This window comes from Pelobates fuscus, chromosome 2 (genome assembly GCF_036172605.1).
Source record: "Pelobates fuscus isolate aPelFus1 chromosome 2, aPelFus1.pri, whole genome shotgun sequence".
In the NCBI taxonomy this organism is placed as follows: domain Eukaryota; kingdom Metazoa; phylum Chordata; class Amphibia; order Anura; family Pelobatidae; genus Pelobates; species Pelobates fuscus.
The window spans coordinates 391,917,727-391,942,211 of record NC_086318.1 but is presented as its reverse complement, the minus strand read 5'-3'; the positions used below and the strand labels follow the sequence as shown (position 1 = coordinate 391,942,211).

Sequence of the window (24,485 nt, the reverse complement as noted above, 5' to 3'; positions counted from 1 at the left end):
CCCCCCCCCCCCCCCCCCACACAAATAAGATGTATCTTTAGCGGTGTCCCGTATCCAGCCTTTTGAAATCCCCATTTAGTGTATTGTATATATTAGTGTGTCTTACACCCCCTTGTATGTCTCTTACAACCCCCATGTGTATCTCCTCCCCCCCCCCCCCCAGCCCCTCTGTGTGTCTTTCTTTCCCACAGCCCTTTTATGTGGGTCTCTCCCCTCAGTCTGTTTATTGTGTGTCCCTCTTCCCCTCAGGGCCCTTTGTGTAACTTTTCTCTCCCAAGCCATATAGACATAGATATATAGCTACACACACATACAGGCACATAGTCACAGAAATATGCAGGCACACAATCAAACAAACACAGTCATACAATCAACACATACAGGTACACAGACATACAGTCATACAGACACACACATATAGATGAATAAAGACACAGTTATACAAACACAGACTTACAGAGACATGAAGATGCAGACATACAGAGACATACAGAACAAAGCATACAGATACATACAGGCATGCAGAGACATACTTACACAGGCATGCAGGGACATATATACACAGAACAAGGCATACAGAGACATATGGATACGGTCATACAGTGACATACAGACACAGGCAGAAACACACAGACACAGTCATATAGAGACATACAGACACAGACATACATACACTTTCATACACAGACAGACATACTCATACAGAGACATGCAGACACAGGTATACAAAGCAGGGGCAGATCCAGAACCTAATCGTGGGTGGGGGGGTTGGTGGTGAGTTTTAGTGGGGTAATAGGGGCTCTAAATGAGGAGTTAGGGGCTGTGGTAGGGGGACAGGGGCTGTAGTTGAGAGTTAGGGGCTGTAATTAGGGGCTTAGTAAATGTAGTGGGGAATTGGTGCTGTAGTAGGGGGTTAGGGACTGAAGTAGGTTGATGGCTGCAAGTGGGAACAGGAGCTGTAGTGTGGGGGATATGGGCAGCAATTGGGGGAGAGGGGCTGTAGTGGGGGTAAGGACTGTAGTAAGGGAATAGGGGCTGTACAAGGGAGTGGAAGGGATGTGAAGTAAGGGAGTTAGGGGCTGTAGAAGGGAGTATAGGGGCTGTGGTGGGAGCAAATGCGAAATGTGGTTGGAACGGGCAGTATGGTGTGGGCACAGGCTGTAACGAGGGACACTGAGGCAATAAAGTGGTGTCACAGGAACAGTATGGTGGGGGTAAATGGGAAGTAGAGGGAGGGACGGGGGGAACAGGGGCTGTATAGAGGGTAGGGGAAGTAGAGGGGGGAGACAGGGGCAGTAGAGGCGTGTGAAAGGGGGGCAGAGGCAGGGTCTGTAGAGGGAAATAGAGGAGGCACAGGGGATAAAGAGGGGGTCACAGAAGCAATAGAGGGGGACATGGGCAGTATAGTGGGGACAGGGGCTGTAGAGGGGGAGCATGGGCTTTATAGGGGGTGCATGGGCAGTATGGTGGGGTAGAGGCTTTAGAGGGAAATAGAGGGGCTGTAGACAGGGCAAGGGCTGTAGATGGAAATAGAGGGACTGTAGAGGGGCAGTATGGTGGGGCAGGGGTTATGGAGGGAAATAGAGGTGCTGCAGAGTGGCACATGGGGTAGTAGAGGAGGACAGGGTCAGTATGGTGGGGGCAGGGGCTATAGAGGTGCTGTAGAGGGGCACATGGGGCAGTATGTGGGGGCAGGCGCTATAGAGGGACGTAGAGGGGGCATGGGCAGAATGGTGGGGGCAGGGGCTATAGAGGGAAGTAGAAGTGCTGGAGAGGGGCACATGGGGCAGTAGAGGGGGGGCTGGGGCAGTATGGTGGGGACAGAGGCTATAGAGGGGCTGTTAAGGGGCAGGGGTAGTATGGTGGGGCAGGGGCTGTAGAGGGGGCAGGGGCAGTATGGTGGGGCAGGGGCTATAGAGGGGGCAGGGGCATAGGGGGCTGTAGAGGGGACAGGGGTAGTATGGTGGGGCAGGGGCTATAGAGGGGGCAGGGGCATAGGGGGCAGGGGTAGTATGGTGGGGCAGGGGCTATAGAGGGGGCAGGGGCAGTATAGTGGGGGCAGACGCATAGAGGGGCTGTAGAGGGGGCAGGGGCAGTATGGTGGGGCAGGGGCTATAGAGGGGGCAGGGGCATAGAGGGGCTGTAGAGGGGGCAGGGGTAGTATAGTGGGGCAGAGGCTATAGAGGGGGCAGGGGCAGTATAGTGGGGGCAGACGCATAGAGGGGCTGTAGAGGGGGCAGGGGCAGTATGGTGGGGCAGGGGCTATAGAGGGGCTGTAAAGGGGGCAGTATGGTGGGGGCAGGGGCTATAGAGGGAAATAGAAGTGCTGTAGAGGGGGCAGGGGCAGTATAGCGGGGGCAGGGGGAGTATAGCAGGGGCAGGGGCAGTATAGCGGGGGCAGGGGCAGTATAGCGGGGGCAGGGGCAGTATGGTGGGGGCAGGGGCAGTATGGTGGGGGCAGGGGCAGTATGGTGGGGCAGGGGCAGTATGGTGGGGCAGGGGCAGTATAGTGTATAGTGGGGGCAGGGGTAGTATGGTGGGGGCAGGGGCAGTATGGTGGGGGCAGGGGCGGTATAGTGTATAGTGGGGCAGGGGTAGTATGGTGGGGGCAGGGGTAGTATGGTGGGGGCAGGGGCAGTATGGTGGGGGCAGGGGCAGCATGGTGGGGGCAGGGGCAGTATGGTGGGGGCAGGGGCAGTATGGTGGGGGCAGGGGCAGTATGGTGGGGTCAGGGGCAGTATGGTGGGGTCAGGGGTAGTATAGTGGGGGCAGGGGTAGTATAGTGGGGGCAGGTGCAGGGGCAGGGGCAGTAGAGAGGGGCTGCAAAAAAACACAAAAAAACTTTTGATTTAAAAAAATAAAATAAAAGTAAACATACTATTCCCCTTCCCCTCCCAGGGGCATACCTTGGGCTAGGAGGGAGAACCTTACCCCTGGTGGTCGGCTGGGACGGGCTGCACTGGAGGCTGGAGCTGCAGATAGAGTCAGGACCGCTGGGGAGTCTGGGAGCAGTCAAAGTCCCGCCCCCTTCTGACATCATCAGAGGAGGACGGCTGACTTCACTGCCCTGCTCCTGCTGTGTGCTGGCTGCAGGGAGAGAGGTGAGATTAAAAATCCGAGTCTCCAGCCAGAGGCCGGGGATTCGGATTTTTGCGCCCCCCTCCTCTGGCGCCCTAAGGCGGCCGCCTGTGCCGCCTTATGGACGCGCCGGCCCTGGTTCCTGTATACCAAACATGTTTTGGTAGAATTAAATGTTTGTCTTGTTTACCTATTGTAGAGGACTGCAGATCATGTTGTGTAATATGTTGGCCTTATATAAATTTGTAATTTTACCTTATTCACCCCAGTATATACTTTGATATTTTGCGAGAAAAATAAATAGTTACCAGCTCAAAGTTCCTCATTAAAGATTGCTGTAAATGGTTAAATTTGAAAGCTCTGTATTTTTGTGACAGTAGAAACATAATCAAATGAGTGGACTAGCAATCTTGGCACAAATATAATGTTAGTGGGTACAGAACAAGGACATTTAAACTAAACAGGAAATAAATTCTACAACCATACATTTCTACAGGACATAAAATGTCAAAAAAAAATAATACAAAATATGCAAAGCTGCAATTATTTGTACTTACAATGTACTTTTATTTAAGAAATACTTATAATTCTAAGTGGTCAGTGAAAATCATACAGGAATAATGAAGCATCTTTATAAATGCCAACCAGCAACGCACCTTCACATTCAATCCAATGAATTAAAAGTAACATTATTGTATACATTATACAGTTTTGTTTATATTATTGATTTATCAGAAATAATATGATATATAATCACAAATCTGTATATGACAATCACTAGCAAGACAGTTATAAGATCCATTGGATTCACTTTGTGAGGCATGATGAGGAATGGAACCACATCTAAGCATCTCTGTGTGTTTTTTGAAGGGCATCTGTGGCTCAAAAGGAATGATTTTGCTCCTTTGGCTTTCACTGGCTTATTGTAAACAGACGTTAGCAGTTAGATGGGCACCAATAAGGTGTTTTAGAACAAATGAGACATCTGATGCCCAGGAGCAAGTGAAAAGTGGCACAAACTGACATTTATGTGTGAAGAGTTTGTCCTCTTTATTTCACGTTGCAAAAATGCAGATTTCAATGGAAATGTACACTTGTTTACATTATCCTGGTTACACCCCTTTGGCTTTCAATCAGACAGGTCCTGTTACATCCTGTTACTTCCCGGTTTGGTTTGTTTAGTTCAGAGGAGCTAAACTCAAGAGGCAGCAATTGCCCAGAGCACCTGCCTTGCGAAGACTTCAAATTGAGCTGCATTGGGAAGTCTGTGATTGGACAGAGACAGAAAGTCTGGGCGGGGTTAGAATGGGAGGGTTAGAAGATGCTGCAGACAAGAAATAATTCAGGTTTTGCAAGCTATTTTAGATATACCCCCAATGAAAAAATGCCTAATTAAATGCATGCATGTTTTCATTTGGCGTAATCTACTAAACAGTGATTTATATTTATTTAATATTTGGGCAGTGGAGTGTCCCTTTAATACCAGCGCCGAGTCTTCCTCGGAGATGGCTACCACCTCCCATGACATCATGGCAATTGTGGGATCTAATGCACATGTGCGATACTTACCGTGCGCAATAAAGCTTCCCCATTGGAAATAATTTAATCCATTTTTTCCTATGTGGGATTTTGAAAATGTTAGATAGTGCTCCCATCTGTTAAACCCTGAAATGTAAAACATTGCAGTTTCTCAGAAATTGCAATGTTTTACGTTGTGGGGTTAAATAGACAGGAGCACTGCACCCAAACCAACTTAAGAAGACGAAGTAGGACTGGATGCCTATTGTGTCCCTTTAAGTGGTATGTGACCAGGATAACAAATACAGTGACTGCAAAGCCATCCACCACATTACAGCTGCTACCCTTAGTACTCAGGCATAAGGTGGCAAAAAATAATAATTCAGGGAAGGGAATTCCATTAACTCTGGAGACAAGAAAGTACAATAATACCAGTCAACCTATCAGAGAGCTCTGACTGAGACTGTATTGCATTGGAAAGCCCTTATAAAAATTATTCCCACTAGGCAAGCTCAGTCTGCGTGAAGTCATTGATGGGCCAATTTATTTTTAAGGCGTCACATGTTTTCTTTTGCAATTCAGTCCTTTTTTCATTCTGATTGCGTCGTTATGGTTCGACATTATGGATTTTTTGCAAACTTATTTGGGGCTGAAGAAAAGAAAATTTAAGAAGAAAGAAGATGTTGCATAGTAAGTATATTGTTTGGCAGGTTTTTAGATTTATTCAGCTCTTTTTAGAATTATTAAGGTGAAGAATGTATGTTTTTTTTTTTTTTTGCAGGGGGTGTGTTTGGCTAAGAGCTTTGGGACCCCTAGGTACCTAGGGCAAGTAAACTTTGCACAATTTCGGGGTGTGGACAATGGTATTCTATATAAAATGAATAGCCTCCACCCGCTAACTACGTGTATGTCTGTATATGTATATATCTGTCCCCAAGCTTTTTAATGTAATAGCTAACAGCCCTTGGGTCACAAGTATTTCCGTTATTACATTTTAATACCTCACATGATGCTCATGGGGGGCTGAGTGGGGACCTGTTACTAATCACCCCTGTATGTTATGCATAACTGATTATCAATAGCTGTCTAGTCACCAGTATGTTAAGGCAGCAAGTAGCCAGTGGCTACTTGCTGTTTAGTATACATGTCCTCACTCGTGGCATGGTGAATGGGAGTATAAGGTAGGTAACACAACTCCCTTGTACCAATGTGGAAGTTATATTGACCTCCATAGGCTTTCATTTCATTTTTTTGTTTTTTAATAACTAACAGGGCTAGTCATTAAACAAATGTTAATAAATGTGCTTGTGAAGCACATTTGTTGGAAGTTTTGCTTGAGAATCTATTTACAAAGAGGAAGTGAATTGTAATTAGCAAATTAATATTAAATGAACAAATTGCATGGATGAATTGTCTTGTTTGGCTTCGTTAGGCTTGTGATTTGGCCATATGTGGTTCGGATGAATGGCCGAATTGCCCGAAATGTACAAGTCTGGGACCCAAGTCTGTACAATTCAAGTTCATACTTCTGTATTATCATATTACCTCATACCAGGTTTAAACAGTATTCACTGGCTGATACCCATCAGACGACACTCTCATCCAAAAAAAGCTGTTTAAATTTCGTTTTAGCAGAGTATGAACTTTCATTTCATCAGACCATCTCAGACCAGAAGGGTCTGACACATGCAGGTAAGAGTCAAACTGGTCATAAATGTTTAAATAATTTACTAGCAGAGAGAAACCTGGGTCACATGGCACTATGGCCTCTATTGTGCACTGTTGTAGTTATGGCACCCAGAGAGACCCAAATGCAGTTAATTGTGAGAAAACATGCAGCAACACTCTTACATTTTAAAATTTGAAAGAAAAGTTCTGGGGTTCCAAACCAAAATGTGTGAACAAAAAAATTAGAAAGATGCTTGCCAGGCTCAGACTGCATACCAGAGAAATTCATTGATCACCAGGAAATAGTCCAGCAGGCCACATTTGGGTAGGTGGCCGAGATGGGAAACAGCCAGAAGTCCTCACTCATAGGCATGCATCATGAGTTTGCTCTGTCTTTTGCCTGTCTATATATCCAAATAAGGTGTGCTGAACTATATCCCAGTGAATGCTAAATTTTTCTGATGTACTTTTTTGGGTCTTGCAAGCACCTCTTTTTGCTCCTTAATTGAAGTGGCCAAAGGTATTGACAGTCTGCTTATGCAATTCTGAAATAATAATTGTGAAAGTGGAAGTTAAAGATAAATGGCTTCATAACGATTCTAACTTCAACTGCAATGAGAAAAAAAAAATCTTAATTTTCTTACAAAATTTCTCCTATGGTACAAATTGGTAATTACTGTTCTTTGAATATACAAAATTTATGAAACTCCCTGAGTAAATGATATGGTTCATTCACATCATCTGCTAACGCTAAGTAGCAAAAGTGGAAATATGAATATTATACTCTTACCTAATTTCCTTGAAAACCCCTACACCTCTATGGTCAAATATAATGAATCAGTGTTCATTTTTTTTTCTGTTGGGAAATATAGCTCAATATACTCTGTCTGAATTTTTTTATTGCCTATCCAGTAATGAGTCAGACTTTCTTAAGATCTTTGAACTGAATACATTAAAACTTGCATGGAACTATCAGGGCAATCAAAAAAATACTAAAATGTTCCCATTTGATGTACTATAGAATAATATCAAAGGACAGCTCCAATGCCATCAGGAATAACAAGTAGGGTAGAATGTTTAAAACATCACCATAGGAAAGTAGAAATAAATAATTGAGAGCTACCTTAGAAATAAGGTCAAAGAAATTGAACACTAGAGAGTGTTCCATTTGGTCTGCTCCGGACTGACATCTATCTATCTTAAACACAGCAGAGTTTTTGAGGCATCAGCAGTAATGAGGTGGATTATCACATCAATGTCACTTTAATGATGCCATTATTGAAAATAATTAAATAAGAATTGATAAAAAGATTAAGCAACCCATAGGCTATTTATGTTCATTTTATGGGGGATGTGATCCTAAACCTTAATAAGGGAATAGTTTGGTCCAATATTGTTTTATTAAATTGTAAAAACAATGACCAGACTCTACATTATTCTTATTAATTTGTGATAGTGGTTCTCTTCCTTTTATTTTTTTCAAGCTCATTTGTTGACATTTAATGTGGATAAGTGCAAGATAATGCATCTTGGACGTAAAAACCCAAGGGCAGAGTACAGAATATTTGATAGAGTCCTAACCTCAACATCTGAGGAAAGGGATTTAGGGGTGATTATTTCTGATGACTTAAAGGTAGGCAGACAATGTAATAGAGCAGCAGGAAATGCTAGCAGAATGCTTGGTTGTATAGGGAGAGGCATTAGCAGTAGAAAGAGGGAAGTGCTCATGCCATTGTACAGAACACTGGTGAGACCTCACTTGGAGTACTGTACACAGTACTGGAGACCATATCTTCTGAAGGATATTGATACCTTAGAGAGAGTTCAGAGAAGGGCTACTAAACTGGTTCATGGATTGCAGGATAAAACTTACCAGGAAAGGTTAAAGGATCTGAACATGTATAGCTTAGAGGAAAGACGAGACAGGGGGGATATGATAGAAACATTTAAATACATAAAGGGAATCAACACAGTAAAGGAGGAGACTATATTTAAAAGAAGAAAAACTACCACAACAAGAGGACATAGTCTTAAATTAGAGGGACAAAGGTTTAAAAATAATATCAGGAAGTATTACTTTACTGAGAGGGTAGTGGATGCATGGAATAGCCTTCCAGCTGAAGTGGTAGAGGTTAACACAGTAAAGGAGTTTAAGCATGCGTGGGATAGGCATAAGGCTATCCTAACTATAAGATAAGGCCACGGACTAATGAAAGTATTTAGAATATTGGGCAGACTAGATGGGCCGAATGGTTCTTATCTGCCGTCACATTCTATGTTTCTATGTTTCTATATCACTTAATGCAAATTTAAAGGAAACAAACATGCATATGAACATGTCTATTGTGCTCCTTAGTTTGTGAATAATTAATGACATCACTTGTATCAAAAAAACATCCATTTGCCAAATCATTTTGTTAAACATCATCCATCCCACTAATTTCTTATGGACTGCTCATGATAGATCGTGCATCAGACTGAGATTTGTTTTTTTGAATGATCTCCACCTCCACCTATGGTTTTTAAAGTGGTCATTGTTTTGTAAGACTACTCTTGAAGGGCAGTGATAGACATTGTGGTTTTAAATTACCGGATGATCAAGTTGATACATAGATTGTCACTTCTGGATTTAGAGCAACCAAATACCTAGAATAGACACAATTAACATACGCTTTCTCACTCAAGTAGTGTTTAAAGTGCTAGACTTTATCACTTCACGCATTGTAGCCCACTGGAACTGATTCAAATTTCAATGTTAAACACTGAATGAGGCTACTCAGTTGTCTGCAAGGCTTTCAGTCACCTAAACTCCAGCCTTTTTAATGCTGCCTAGGCTAATGCTTACTGCACTTAGGTTATCACAGTTGACCATTGCTGGTATGCGTTGATATGGCTAGGGCAGGGTGTAACTCTGGTGGAGGGCAAGGCTGCTGATGATGACTGGGGACTATCATTCAATAAGACAAAGTGGTTATGCTCCAAAGAATGTCCATTTAAAACACTCTCTCTAGCAAAACCAGTGTAGTGATTTTATAGCATTATTAACAACGGCTACAAAGTTTCATTCTACAGAGTAACAGGTATTAGGGAGGCTCACGTAAAGCCCTGCAACAACAAACGGTCTGCTTACTTTTCACAGCTAAACTCTAGGTTACGTGTTCAGGCACCTACTTCAGGTACTAATTCCACTAATATATTGTTTCAAGTGGGAGCATAGGTACAGATCACCAATAGTTAATCCCAATCAAACCATTTTTTTCAAGTCACTTACAACTGCGAAAGAATAATAATAATTAATATTTCCCCAACATTATTGTCTGTCCTCCTAGCTAATATTTCTCCTTATATATTCCCAGTTTTCCCCAGATATTCTTAGTTGGTCATCTCCATATTACATTTTTGTGAATCTGTAAACGCCCTTTAGTTTATTGTGTATATTGTTTGCTATCTACATTTCCTATTCAGGAAGTGAGTTTAGGTTAGTTGAGCACTTTGTCTGACAGGTTACATATATAAGCTTAGATAAAAGTGCGTTTGGTAGATGATGAACATGTTTATGACATTATCTGTTACTTGCCAGTTACAACCCAGTATATGATATATATAACTTCCAGTTTATCCATGATTCCTTGCCTCCTAGTTTTATATATCCGAGAGCACAGTGCATGTGTTAGTGATTTTCTGGTATGTGATTCTGGCTTCTTTGACTGCTCCTGATCTCTGTAAATCCTGACTTTGGCTTTTATTCTCGCATTACTGATTCTCTGTTACCTGTAACCTCGGCTTGCTCACGGCTTGTCCTGTCTATATCTAGGTTAACATGTTAGGTGTCAGCCCCTGTATACTTACCCTGGCAGTCCACCGAGATGCCGACGCCTGATCCGGTGGAACGCCGTCCCCACGCAGTATGAGGCTCCTGACAGCCTCATGGACGCCGACCGCTTTGCGCCCGGCCCTTTTTATGATGCGGCATGTGTGCCGGCGTCATGATGTCACTAGAGCTCTTAGTAATAGAGACCAGCACACACGCACCTTTTGGGGGTGTGTTCATGCTAACCATGCCCCCAAACATATAAAACCCCAGTCTGCCAAAGTACTGTGCTCTGTTGTGGTTTCTAGTGTTACTAGTGTCCCTATAGTGCATTCTTTTGCCCCTTTTGGTATTCGTTGGTAGAGATGTCCCGAACAGTTCGCCTGGAACTATTTGCCGGCGAACAAAGCTTGTTCGCGGTCGCTGCGGCGGGCGAACATATGCGATGTTTGGTCCGCCACCTATTCATCATGGAGGTGGGAGGGTCTGGGAGGGAGGGTCTGCTGCTGATTGGCTGGAATGTGTCTGCTGACTGTGAGGTACAGGGTCAAAGTGTACTCAATGATGACGAATAGGGGCGGACCGATCATCGCATATGTTCGCCCGCCGCGGCGACCGCGAACAAGCTATGTTCGCTGGCAAATAGTTCCTGGCGAACTGTTCGGGACATCTCTGTTCGTTGGTATTGACCGGGCTTGTTCTCGACTACTCAGTTTTCTGACTCCCTTGACTCGGCTTTGTTTAACGTTCTTGTGTATCTCTGGCTCCCCTGACTTGGCTTTTGTTTCTCGATTTAGTGTATTTCTGGCTTCCCTTGACCATGGCTCTTTCGGACAATCCTTGAATTATTATTATTATTATTCTTTATCCAGCCATAGGGACTTTCTATCTGTCTCTATTTATTCCACGATGAGATTTCACTCTGCGTGTTGGGTTGTGCATTACATTAGGTTAGCCTTGACACACAGGCCTTGTCTGAGCAGTTTCTGTCTCATACTGAAGCTATGTATTCTGCTCTTCCCTGGGAATCTTTTACCATCTGTATTTTATTGTCAGTTTGTGACAATATACATCTATTCTTTGTTCCTCTACTGTTTCACTATATGTCAGTCATCCTATGCATTTTTTCACTATAGGATTATCAGTTGTACTTTTTTTTTTCACTGTTTGACTATCAGTCTCTCAATGCATTGTTTTACTAAATGATGATCCGTCACTTTGTGCATTGTTTTAATGTATGATTATCATTCACTCTTCAGTGGTTCCCTGGGTATCTTTTATATTGTGCTCTCTGACCCAATAGGCAGTTCACTATATTATTTGTTTTAATGTATTTGTCAGGCAAGTCACACTGTGCATCGATTTATTTATTGCATGATTTCCAGAAGATGCGCTGACCATATTACATGTGCTCTCAACTATCGCCATCACAGAGGTCACACTTATAAATTGGCCTGTAGTTAATCCAGCTTCCTCTTTTACAAAGGTCACAAACTGATAATTGGCACACTTGTTGAAAGGAGCAGTCCTATCCCCACAACATATTAAGCTTATTTCAGTTACTATGCAGCTAGGAGTATCTTAGGGCCTACTTACGTTCAGGGGTTGAATCGTTTGGCAATGGTGTAACCCTAAATTGGGAACCCAGGGGGCATGGCTTTTTGGCTTTCATTTCTCATTGTAGTACGATATGGGGAAGCTAGGTGACTGCTGATAGGCTGAGCAGCTGATGCTCTCAGCCTATCAGTACATGCGAATTGAGAATAACATGCTGGTTTTATCAATTTAGACTTACAACATGATCTGACATTTCCTCAGATTGCACTGCAGAGAGTAGTGGAAGCTGGGAGGAAGAAGTTCTGGATGCTAGAACCATAACTTCAGTAAGAAAAAACCTTGAGGCTCCTACCACCATAACATCTTAAATTAGCTAAAGTTATTATAGAGCTGGGAGTGTTCCTTTATGGTACATTTTGTATTTTTTGATGTAACTGTCATGTTGCATGTTTCAGAGGATTTGTTTGGGATACCATAAGTCAAAGAACGTAAGCATCTCTTAACGTTATTTTTCTACAGCTTCTTTTTACAACGCTTGCTCAATAATACCGGCGCCGCAACCGCTTAGTCTTCATTATCCTTCTATTGTATGCCTTACCCAACTGCTCGATATTTGGATGATTAGACTTGGCCCATTTCTAACAATCTAAACATTTGAAAACTCCACAGTAACAGCAGTATTTTACCGATGCCTACCTTTGGTTTTACATTACGTGACTTTAGATATTTGTACTTTGACCAATAGATCCATGTTATATAACTAATAATAATAATAATAATAATAATAATAATAATGTCAATTGCGTCATAACACTTGTTTAACCTCTTTTATAAGGCCTCCCAAACCTCCAAAGCATCAGCACAACCATTGTTGCATAAGAAACAATTACAACATTTATGCAAACCATAGTCAACTGCCAGCTATGGTGATGTCTTGTGATAATGGATGGACCATCCCCAACATTATTTAATCCTCACTTTCAAGGTTAATTAAAAAAGGAGTTCTTGTGACATTACAACTAGTTTACATTTACTGTGGTGCTAGCATTGCTACTTCAGTCCTGTCAGATTTATCAATTTATCTAAATGGTAGGTGGGTACATCCTGCATAATCAGGTTCAGTCTTGTCCTAATCCATCATTAAACAGTCTCCAGCATTCCAAACCTTGACATCCATGGACTTGTATAATCAGTATTTACAACAACCAATGTTGGTTTAGTGAACATGGGATTTGTATGCTTGGTTCTTCACAGTATAATTTCTTCTTTCCTAGCATAGTTACACTATGAGTATTCATAGCATTAGCTTGTCCGTATGATTATACTGTATTCCATATGTTTGGTTAATGTTTTTGTTCTCTGTTACAGGCTCACCTGCACATCGGTTCCAGCACACCCCAGTTGACTTAACCATATACATAAATATAATGTCATAGAATATTAATTGTATAGAAAATGCATTTGCTAAACATGTAAGTTGAAGCTTAATGTTAACACTTACCCATGTCATACAAAGCATATTATGTTTTTATCTTAGGTAATATAACTCAATTCCAAACCACTTAATTCTACAGCTCTTTCAAAATGCTTTTTTGGACACTAGGCGGGATATCATTTCGCCAAGGCACATGTTTTACTGCAACAGCAAGATGACAAGTAAGTGTCTTCTTCTCAAAGGTCAGCTCTGCTATGCCTATCAAGAAAAGCTGAAATTTAAGTTGATCAGTTAAGGTTTTGTTAAGCCTGTGTGTTCTCTTCCTTGGTTATCTTTTTGTGGTCTGTTCCCCCATGACTTGAACCATTTATTTTCCTCATTGTGTTGTCAAAATTGTGTGTTTTTCACTCTTAACATTAGGGTAATCTCTTCTTTCCAGTAATGGCTTTATATCTTCTTACTAGTTGTCCCCGACATACCTTCACTAGTGGTGCATCCTCCGTACTCATTAAGTTACTATTACCATTTATTATTTTTGTTGTTCTCTTCCTTTGTTGTGTTAAAGCATAATGCATTTGCATTGGCTAATCCTTTTCTCTTATTTAAGTGGTAATTTTCTATCTCTTGTTGAAACAACATCTTTGATAGAACAAGTTTCAAAAATTTTTTTAAATGTTTTCTATTGCCCCAAAATTCTTGCTGGATACAGACAAAGCCACAGTAAATTGTATTCCAAAACTATATCCAAGTTTATGGGTAATACTGTGAAGACATCATTAACAGACAGATGCATTAATAATTCATAGGATGATGATAGATATCAATTATACCCCAATTCCTTTCGTAGAAAAATGTTCTAATCTGCAATTCCATATATTTCAAACACAAGAAAATTTAATATTCATGAGCAGCCGTAATATGAATGGCATGTGAGCCTGACATTTCAACCATTTGGCTAATGATTTACTATCAACTCTTTCTGATATTAACTTTTCTTGCCAATTCATTTTCTCTTCAATTTACAAAGCCTTACCAATGAATTGACAATCAATTTCAAGAGAGCCTGTGAATACAAATAGGATATAAAGATTAGCCTTATGTAAGAAAATGAAAAAGTAATAGGGTTAATGCAACAGTGGATATTGAATTAAATAGTAGGACTGTGCATTAGTTTCAATAAGAATTATTTTATATCAAAGGTTAAATGAGGAATCATTTAAAGTGAAACTATTACAAATGAATAAATAATTTTAGGGCAAGATGTCTGTGCCAGGTGTCCATATTCGCAAATGTGTTCCCCAATTTATATACAATTCTGATAATTGGGGAAACCACTTCTGAGAATGTCAGAATGAGTCACTAGCAATTTGCTTTATGTCTGCTAAAATGTAGTATTGTTCTTGATATAAGTCTAAGGGTATACATGCATAATTTCTTCTTTCAAATCATATTTGCATGAAGATATTGAGTTCTAAGGCCTATGTGTCCTGTCCTTAAATGTACAGTTTGGGAAAATTAGTCAATATACTTTGCCAGTATCACAAAAATTTGGCTCTGTACAACCTAATTGACCTATGTATCTGTCTCTCAACAGAGTGTCTATTTTTTAAAAGATGCAGAAATTTGAATTAGCTAGACCAGCTAAAAGTTGTAAACAATTTATATGCAAGCTCACTTTCTAATGTAACTATCCCCCCCCCCCCTTATAATAGTTAAGTAACTTGCACCACAAATCAAGAAGTAGGGATTTTGGTTCCATCACTATTTATGATGCCATTTATAAGATCCATATAGATTACGCTTTGGTGAAAACATTTTTTTTTTTAACTTTCTCAAGACAAAAGGCCTGATAGAATAGACTGTAAGAAAACCTAAAAGAATTTCCACTATTCTGACTAATATAGAAGCCCGGATAGGCCATGAATTTTTAATATCATTTTTTACTTGTTATTTTACCTAAAACACTTGTTATCTTAAGAAAACAACTTGTTTTATTGGGAAAAAAAAAACATGTTGGAAAAACAACTTGTTTTCTCCAGAAAACAAGTTTGGTATCGCAAAATAACAAACTAAGATTCTCAAAATAGCAAGTTTTCTCTAAACATAACAAATTGTTTTCTCAACACAACAAGTTGATCCCTCAAAAAAAAAAAAAAAAAAAAAACTTGTTTCCTTGACATAATAACACATTAAAAAAGAAAACAGCTGCCAAGGCTATCACAGGATCCTGTAACATAATATTCCAGTTTGCAAGCAAATTTGACTGTACAAAAACGTATTCTTCATAAAACTTGTTATGTTGCGAAAACAAGTTTACTTTCTTGAGATAACAAGTCAGAAAAATATTACAAATATATTTATATATGTATCTTGTGAGCAGCAGCAAAGACAGCGAAAGAACATTCTAGAATGGCAGTTATTATATACCCCGCTGCATGGTGTTAGGTAAGGATACCCCAATTGAAAACATTCACATTTACATTATATTTTTCTTTGGCCCTGGAGAACAGTAACATTAATTAATTTATAATAAGACTGTTGATATAAAATGAAAAGCTTACTATTTATCCTACTTGCGTTAGCATATCTCACTGACACTGAAGGACAGACTGTGGACATACCATTCTAACACCTGTAGAAGCCTTAAGGGCAGGTGTACCATGTGGCAACCCTACTTAAAAATCATTCTCAAAATTTTTGCGGGTGAAACTTTAGGGTAGAAAATAATCACTCTCTCCTGCCTTTCCTTGCGGAAGGATAGGAAAAAAAGACACAAAAGAAGAACGTCCATAGAAATCAGGATAACTTATATGAACAACAATATCACTGAGCAAGTCATGTAAAAGGACGTAACATGGAAAAATGCATAAAAAGGAAATATTTCTAATACATCATTTTTTCACTTTAATGATAAAAACTCTCTAGCTTTCAGTCCAGGAGATCTATTATGTTGAAAAGCAATGCATATTAGGAAGCAAACATTAAAGTGGTGGAAAAGTTTAATATTGTTAAGGGATTTCAATTCAGTACAATTTTAAGACATGTTGGACTATGCCTTTGCTCGGGTGTAATGACTTCATATGACAGATATCTGTAGGGAGGTCGTACCTTGATATTAAACTTCATGAAAGCTTAGATGTCACCATCTTTTATGATTAACGAATGGACTATGTCTTATAATACTTACCATATTTTCCCTCTTCATTCCCTTTGCATTAAACTCTGACTTTAAACAATCCTGCCCAGTTTAACCATTACTACATTTCCTAACACAAGTATGTATTATAACTTTTTTTAAACCCCAATGTTGACATTAACATGCCTTTACGACATTTAGACATGTATAGTACAGCCATCCAAGAGTAATGGAAATTTGAGTAACAAGCCAACATATGTATTTCATCTTTCTGCCTGTTGGCAAATGCTAAGGCTACCAGTAGTTTTTTCGTTTTGTTTTTTCATTCTATAATTGTTGAATCTTGAATGTCTGGAGAGTCTCTCATGATACCTTACAAGGTTGAAACGATTGTCTGGGGTTTCTATGTCTCTCGTGTAGAGGAGACTTTCTGGCATTTTGGATCTGCACTGCCCGTACGGGTGGGACCAGTCTGATATGCTTCAGATATGTTCTCTCTGTAATGGCACTGGATGAGCTAAAACCAGCTTGAGATCTGAGCGGGAACCCACCGAATGGCAGGCTAATTGAGCTGTTGTCCGTTCTCACCTCTCTTGCTACCTGTTTTTCTCTCTGGAGAATCAGACTTTAACACTCAACAAGACTGGACTTCAGAAGCCTTTTAGTAAGTCATCAGTTTGCAATATATTTCTATTAGCAAGTTATCTATTTTGCAAAACATGTTTAACTGTAGATTACTTGTACATTGTGAGTCAGTTGCAAAAGGTGACTTTGCATTTAGCTTGGTTTTAGTAAATAACCGGCTTAGAGATTTTTTTTTACGAAAATCAGATAACCTTAGGCAAGTAGTTTGCAAAGTCTTTGCAATCTCACCTATAGTGGATAGAACTTAATAGTCAATTTTCAGTAGTTTTGCTATTATTCATTCTACCAAGCATTTTGATCGTGTCAACGCAGGGGAAGTGATTTGATTTAGGCATTTTATTATATTTATTATTATTATTATTATTAATATTATTATTATTATAAAAATGACAATATGTAGCCCACATATTTATGTGTTAATTTTGTTATATACATCTAGATTTGAGAAATAAGCAGCCAGTTTTCCCAAATTGGGTTTCTTATGTGACTTAGGGACTTCAGAATAAAACCCCCAAAATTCTGAGCTAATAAAGAACCAGAATGTTTTATTTTGTTTAGGGTACCAGTTTACATTAATGATGAAGTATAGATGCTTATGCCTGCATGCACGCAATATCTGAGTATATATTTGATATGTGCTAATATATATATAGACATACAATCAACAGGTCTTATTTAAAAATATCAAAGTGTTTTTTCATCACCAATGTGACATCTAATAACTAACATGAGAATTCAAACGTAGTTTCTAATTTAAGACCAAAATAGCTCAAATGAAAGCACGTGACTTGGATTTTTTTTTCAGTTCTCTTTTTTTTACATTAAATTTGACATTCACTTTGAATTCACTTTGAATTCTCAGTTTATTGAATAACCCTCTTAGAACCAACATTTAGGATATTGCAGGGTCCTTTCTTAAGATCTTGAGAAATTGCGCTGTGAAGTCTAAATACGTGTTGCTACATTTCATATTCGTGATGAAACACTCTTGAAGATTTTGAAAAGACCTGTGAGTGCCCATACCTTTGTTGGTTTAGATTATATTTAATAATTATGGTTGCAACTGGTTAAAAAAAAAACAAAAAAAAAAAAAAACACACATTAAGAAGACTGAATAGGTTAAGAGTGGCTACCACTACACATGTGATATGTACAAAACTATACTACTATATATCACTTGTTTTGTAAATGGAAGATCCCATATTGCATAGTGGGTTACATCATTGCATGCAATAAAAACATTGCAGGGTTTATCTTGCCCTGTGCAATGTAGAATTAATACAAGTCTCAGCCTGAAAGATTAATGGTGGGAGTTATACTTCCAGACAGCATCTGCTACTTGCATTTGCAACCATTGATTCATCCCCTTTCCCATTAATTAGTATCCAGGAAAAGGAGCTAAAGAAAAAGTGCACATTTTTGTGCAAATTGAAGAAAGATATACTTGTAATTCTAGACCATCTCTAATTACAGTAGATATTGGAATGCATTTGTAATAGTTCAAGAAATAATAAAAAATAATATTTATATTTAATGCATATTAGTACAATGTGCCGATATATTGTATATCTCATATCTTCTTCCTTCATTAATATTCTCATACAGCAGATTTGTAGATGAGTGAGTAAGATATGTGATAACTCTTTTGTAAAGTGCTTAGATCAAATAAAAGATAAGTATTTATTGTTTTCTACTTATAATTAAAAATAAAAATCAGAGGCTTGTCTTTATAATGATAAGAATTTTCATCCTTTTGATCCAAATTAGTATGTGAGGATTTATATATATATATATATATCTACTCATTTCAGTTAGACGTGTTTCTTTTTTTTTCTTCAATTTTATTTTTTTTATTTATTTTTTTATTAGTTCACTGTATGATATTTATATATTTATACTTACACAAATCCACAAACATAAATATCTAACGTGCCTATATGCTATTATGTAACATGCATTCAAATATTATGTTTAAATTATTTATTTTCATTTATTTGTTACTATTGATTGAAAGGAAAATAATTTCTTCTTGTGTGAAAGTGTGGTCGACATGAATTTGGAATGTGCTTTCCTGATAATAATGTTAAGGCGAGACATGAAAAGACTTTTTGAGATAAAGCAATAACTACAAAAAAGCTGGCTGTAAAACAAGATATACCTGCCCGAAGAAATCTAAAAAGAAGGAAAAAAATATTAGCAACGGGAGGGCATGATGTTTAAATGATTAAGGAAATATTCTGAGTGGTAAGAAAAAAATTCCTTATATCAAAAGATTAAACGGGTTATTTAATTTGCTTCCTGAGAAAGAAGACACTAAAGCGGAATAGGAGAATTAATGTGACAGTTTCGTTCACGAATGGTGCATGTTTGGGATCTGTTAAATTTCTTGCATTGAGTTTTTTTATTTTATTTTTTATTTTGAAAGTAATATATTACGGTCTCAGAATGAATTCAAATTGTATTTTTCTTAACTAATCATTGAAAGAAAGTTGTACCAAATGCATGGATCATTTGAAAATATATTCACTAACTTTATCTGTTTCACTCTACTTATAATAATATCCTGTGTTGTGTCTAATCTCCTTTTTCTCTATGGGGCACAGTGGACTTCAAAGCCCATGAAATCAGCAGCAATATTATCATTTTAAGAAAATTTCTAACAAAGCAATTGCGATAACTCATCTGTTTGTAAGCTGTTTTCAAAAATAATTAAATCTATTATTGCCCTCATAAATGACAGATTGATTTTAACTGCATCTAGAAATACATTAATTGCAGTTTACAATTACACAAATATTTACCTTCTCTCCAATGTTAACATGATCTGGCACATGTGGATGTCATACTCAGAGACATATTTGCCAAAACTAACAGCAAGGTCTGGACCTAGGTCCAGTGGGTGCAGGGGAGAAATTGAGGCTGTAGTTGGTGCAGAGGTAATAGGGGCTGTAGAGGGTGCAGGCTAGGGTTAGAGGCTCTAGTGGATGCAGGGTGTAAAAGGGGCTGTGGTGATTGCAGGGGTAGAAGGGCTTTAGTAGGTGCGTGTGGTAATATGGGCTCTAGAGGGTGCAGGGGGATAGGGGCTGTAGTGGCTGCAAAGGAGGGTTGCAGACTGTAGTGGTGCAGGGGGTAATAGAGGCTGTAGTGGGTAGAGGGGGTATTAGAGGCTAAAGTGGATACAAGGGAGGCTAACAGGCTGTTGTGGGTGCAGGGGATAATATGGACTTTAATAGTTGCTTTGGGTAATAGGGGTCTTGGTACTTGCAAGGAAACTGGGGCTGTAGTTGTTAATAGGGGCTGTAGTGCGTGCAGGGGCTATGCGGCAGTAGTGGGTGAAGGGGGTAATATGGGCTGTAGTGGATGCAAGGGGGGACAGTGGCAGTAGTGAGTGCAGGGAGTAATTGGATATGTAGTGGGTGAATGAAGTAATATGGGTACATTGGGTGCATTGGGTAAAAGTGCTGTAGTGGATGCAGGGGGATGGGGACTATAGTGGGTGCAGGCATTAAATGGGGCGGGGGTGGTTGTAGGGGGTTAGGAGCTATAGTGAGTGGAGGCATTAATGGGGCCTGCAGTGGGTGCAAAGGTAATAGCAGCAGTAATGGGTGGGTGGTAATACAGTCTTTAGTTGGTGGGGGTAATAGAGACTTTAGTAGGTAAACTGGGGTAGGGGCTCTAGTTGGTGCATGAGGTAATAGGGACTGTGGTGGATGTAGTGTGTGCAGGGGTTATGGGATCTGTAGTGTGGGCAGGGAGGAATAGGGAATGTTGTGGGTGGGTGTAATAGGGGCTTTAGTGGGTAAAGGGGGATTGGATCTGTGGTGGAGGACGGGGCAGACATTGTGGTTAGGAGCTACGATGGGACAGTAGTGAACGGATATTTTAATAAATGGGGGGGGAAGCATTTATTTACAAAAAAACATCTATTTACCCTTCCCTAAGCCTTACCTTTAGATAGTGAGGTGAGAATCCCTGGTAGTTTAGTGGGAGAACATACTTGTCTGCAACCCCAGTGGTTGCAGACAGCTCCTTCCGGACAACGCATGGTCATATATCAGAGCATTGTCATGGTAATGCTTGCCAATTCTTTGAAACAGTAGAAGGAGGGAGACCAAGTTCTCCCTCCTCCCACTAGGCATCCGGGCAGCCTTGCTGATGAGGAAGACCTTTGATCTTGCCATCGGCTATGAAGATTGGGTGGTGGGGACATGGGAGGGGCAAAACACAATCCGGCGGGGAGGGGACAATAGCCTATGCCTAGGTTGACATTAAAGAAGCACTTTTCTCACTATAAAAAACTTTACCTAATTGAAGTTGTTATAGTGCCTACAATAGCTGTCCCATGTCCATGACTCTAAATTGACATATTGTAATAATTATAAGGCTTGGAAACGTGGCTTCAAGCCACAACTCCAATGAACACACACTATACATGTTTAGATAGATGGATATACCTGAAAGTTGTACGTTTTTCAAGTCTAGTAGGTGGTGTAGCCTCAGACTTTCCGTTAATAAATTATACATTTGTTTGTTTTTCCCCCCTGATTCAGAAAGCTTTGTGTAAGACAGGTGTAGAAAAGCTGCAAACCTGATTGAATATACTTCAAAGAGTAAGATGCCCACAAAACAAGCTGGATATATAGAGAAATACAGAGCAGAAGAATGAGAAGATCACTCAAGTGAGAAAGCTCAAAGCGCTTGTAACAGCAAGTTATTACAGTCCATCAAATTTCCATGGTCAATGGCACTTACTAGTATGACTTCCACTGCTATTTACACTTACTTTAGTTCCAGATGTGTGACTTTCCGCATGACATAGGCATCTGTAGGGTGTAACACTTTTATCACAATATTCAGCATGTCCATGGCAAATGCACCTGCCGTATAAAATAAAATATTTACCTTTAATTCATGGGTATTGTCCATAGTATATCCACATTTTTTTACACCAACATCACGTAAAAAGATAAGATTAAATCATTATTCTGTAGTAATTTTCACACTTACACTAGCAGGTGGAAGAGGGCTGCAGTGGAAGGTATGTTTAAAGGGACACTATAGTCACCAAAACAAAATAAGCTTAAAAAAGCAGTTTTGCTGTACAGATCATGTCCCTGAAGTCTCATTGCTCAATTATTTGCCATTTAGGAGTTACAACACTTTTGTTTCTGTTTATGCTGCCCTAGCCACACCTCATCTGGCTGTGACTGACACAGCCTGAATGAAAACAAAATGGTTTCATTTTCAATGAGATGTAACTTATGTTAAAAGTTTTTATCTCCTGCTCTGTAAATCGAATTTTAATCACACACAGGAAGCTCCTGCAGGTTTAAAACAGAATTTGCAATAAAGGAAGTATAAACATTAGATGTCTTTACAGGAAGTGTTTAGGACAGCTGTTTAAGTCACATGCAGGAATTCATAAACAAAGTGATCTAGGCAGAGAATTTTGCAGAAAGACTGCAGGAAGATGATCTATACACCAAAACTGATTCATTAAGCTAAAGTTGTTTTGGTGACTATAGTATCCCTTTAATTTACCTGATCTATCCCTCAAAGCTTCTGCCATCTTCTTCTTTGAGGTATTTTTCATCTCCTGGTTCTTCATTTCCTCGTAGCTATGTCAGTGCTCTGCTCACACACATCCATGAGAGCACAACACTAATGTCTATGGAAGATCTTACAAAAAACGTTGACTTCTTGCAATGCAAAAGACCATGAATGAATCCCACAGCTGTCATTTGTGACAGCTGCTGGGATTAGATGAAAGTTGGTTTCGGAGCTCCGCTTTTTTGTAAATTTTTGTTAATCACAGATTTACCATAAGACAAAAAAGTCCCTTATGGTAAATGCAGTCAGCATGAATATTTTATTAGGATTAAATCTTTATGAAATACTGAGAACTAACAGAACTACTTTAATAGAGTTAAAAGACTCAATTCAAATAAATGAATGCAACGTATGTCCGTATTTATTCCCCTCCTATTTTTAAAGAAAAAATATTTATTTAATACATTATTTGGTCATTTGTTAGTTGGGTAGCTCTTGTTTCTAGTAGCAACTTAATATTGGGCATTCTTTCAACCGTAGTGCACGAATGGTGAAATCATTTGTGCAATTACTTGCCTAACATGAATGAGTGATAATGCATTGCTTCACCACTTAGCACTACAGGGCCCTATTCCCCGGCTTATTATTCTCTTATTCTCTACTACGCAACATCGATGCTTAGATGACATATCCATTTAAACATGGTCTTACCTTCCACTGACAGTAATTTCACTTATTCCATAATATCGGTGTCGGTTATTGATGACGTGGTCATACAGTTCTGTATGGTATTGACCAGTCATATGAATTCGGATACCAGATGTTTTTACAAATTCTTGAAGACTGCGTGTATTGTAGAAGTCTTTGTAACCTGGTCGATTGGATGGTTCTGGTTTAAGAATACTGAATGTAACATTTCCACGTGAATAAGGAGTATTCCTAAAAAGAGTGATTAATTTATAATCAATTAAGCTAATTTTTATAATGCTAAACTGTATAAAATGTTTTCTCTGAAAATTATTCAATTCATCAATAAAATGAGGAAGAAACACTGTTTTTGAGGAACCTGCAAGATTAAGTACGTAGATATGCTTATCTAAAACATTTTATGTATAAAGTTCTAAAATGGGAACCAGAATAACATTCCTGTTGACGGCTTTATTTCACTAGAATCTTTCCCCTACATTATTGTTTATTTATAACACCAGAGTACTTATCGGGTATCAGTCAAAATTTTTACATACATGTCATACATTGTTTTGGCATTATTGTATTTTACTTTGTTTATATTTATTGTACGGTCCCTGAGGAAGTTCCTACTTGGAACGAAACGCGTAGGACCTGGGATTTTTAAATATTTTCATATTTTATATTTTGTTATCTGTCGCAATAAATCATCTAATATTACCTACATACCTGTTGGTTTGCTGACTCCGATCCAAAGTTAAAGGAAGGATGCAAGAGGTCCAGGCCCCTGTCTTGAACAGGAGAGGTGTATTGAGGTGCTTAAAGTTCACATACATCTGTGAGTGCAATCAATTTGCAACTGATGTTTACAAACAGTATCACACTATGTTCTGCTAATTGGATCTTTTAGGTATACAGCTGTATTCTGTTTTTTGTATAATTTTATCCAATGGGCATTGAAAGCCATGTTTCGTTGTTTGCAGATGATACAAAACTTTGTAAAGTAATAAAATGTGAGCAGGATATTGCTTTGCTGCAGAAGGATTTGGATAGATTGGGGGATTGGGCACTAAAATCGCAGATTAAATTTAACGTAGAGGAATGCAAAGGTATGCACTTCGGGGTCAAGAATGCACAAGCAACTTACACCCTAAATGGTAGTGAATTAGGATAACCACACCCGAGAAGGATTTGGGAATTGTAATAGACCACAAATTAGGCAGCAATATGCAATGTCAATCTGCAGTTGCTAAGGCCAGTAAGGTTTTGTCATGTATAAATAGGGGCATAAATTCTCAGTATGAAAATTTAATTTTGCCTCTCTATAAATCGCTGGTAAGATCACACCTTGAATATGCTGTGCAATTTTGGGCACCTGGTTTAAAGAAGGTTATCATGGC

At 39.3% G+C, this 24,485-nt stretch overlaps 1 protein-coding gene across 1 annotated transcript in view; it reads right to left on the bottom strand.

Annotated features, from left to right (window-relative positions):
* USH2A (usherin) overlaps positions 1-24,485 on the bottom strand; it is an 800,771-nt gene that overhangs the window by 703,172 nt on the left and 73,114 nt on the right. Inside the window, exons 7-8 of the mRNA XM_063441883.1 lie at positions 23,110-23,337; positions 21,632-21,725 (exon numbers count right to left, since the gene is read on the bottom strand). Coding sequence (XP_063297953.1) covers positions 21,632-21,725; positions 23,110-23,337 — 322 coding nt within the window. The remainder of the gene's footprint in view (positions 1-21,631; positions 21,726-23,109; positions 23,338-24,485) is intronic.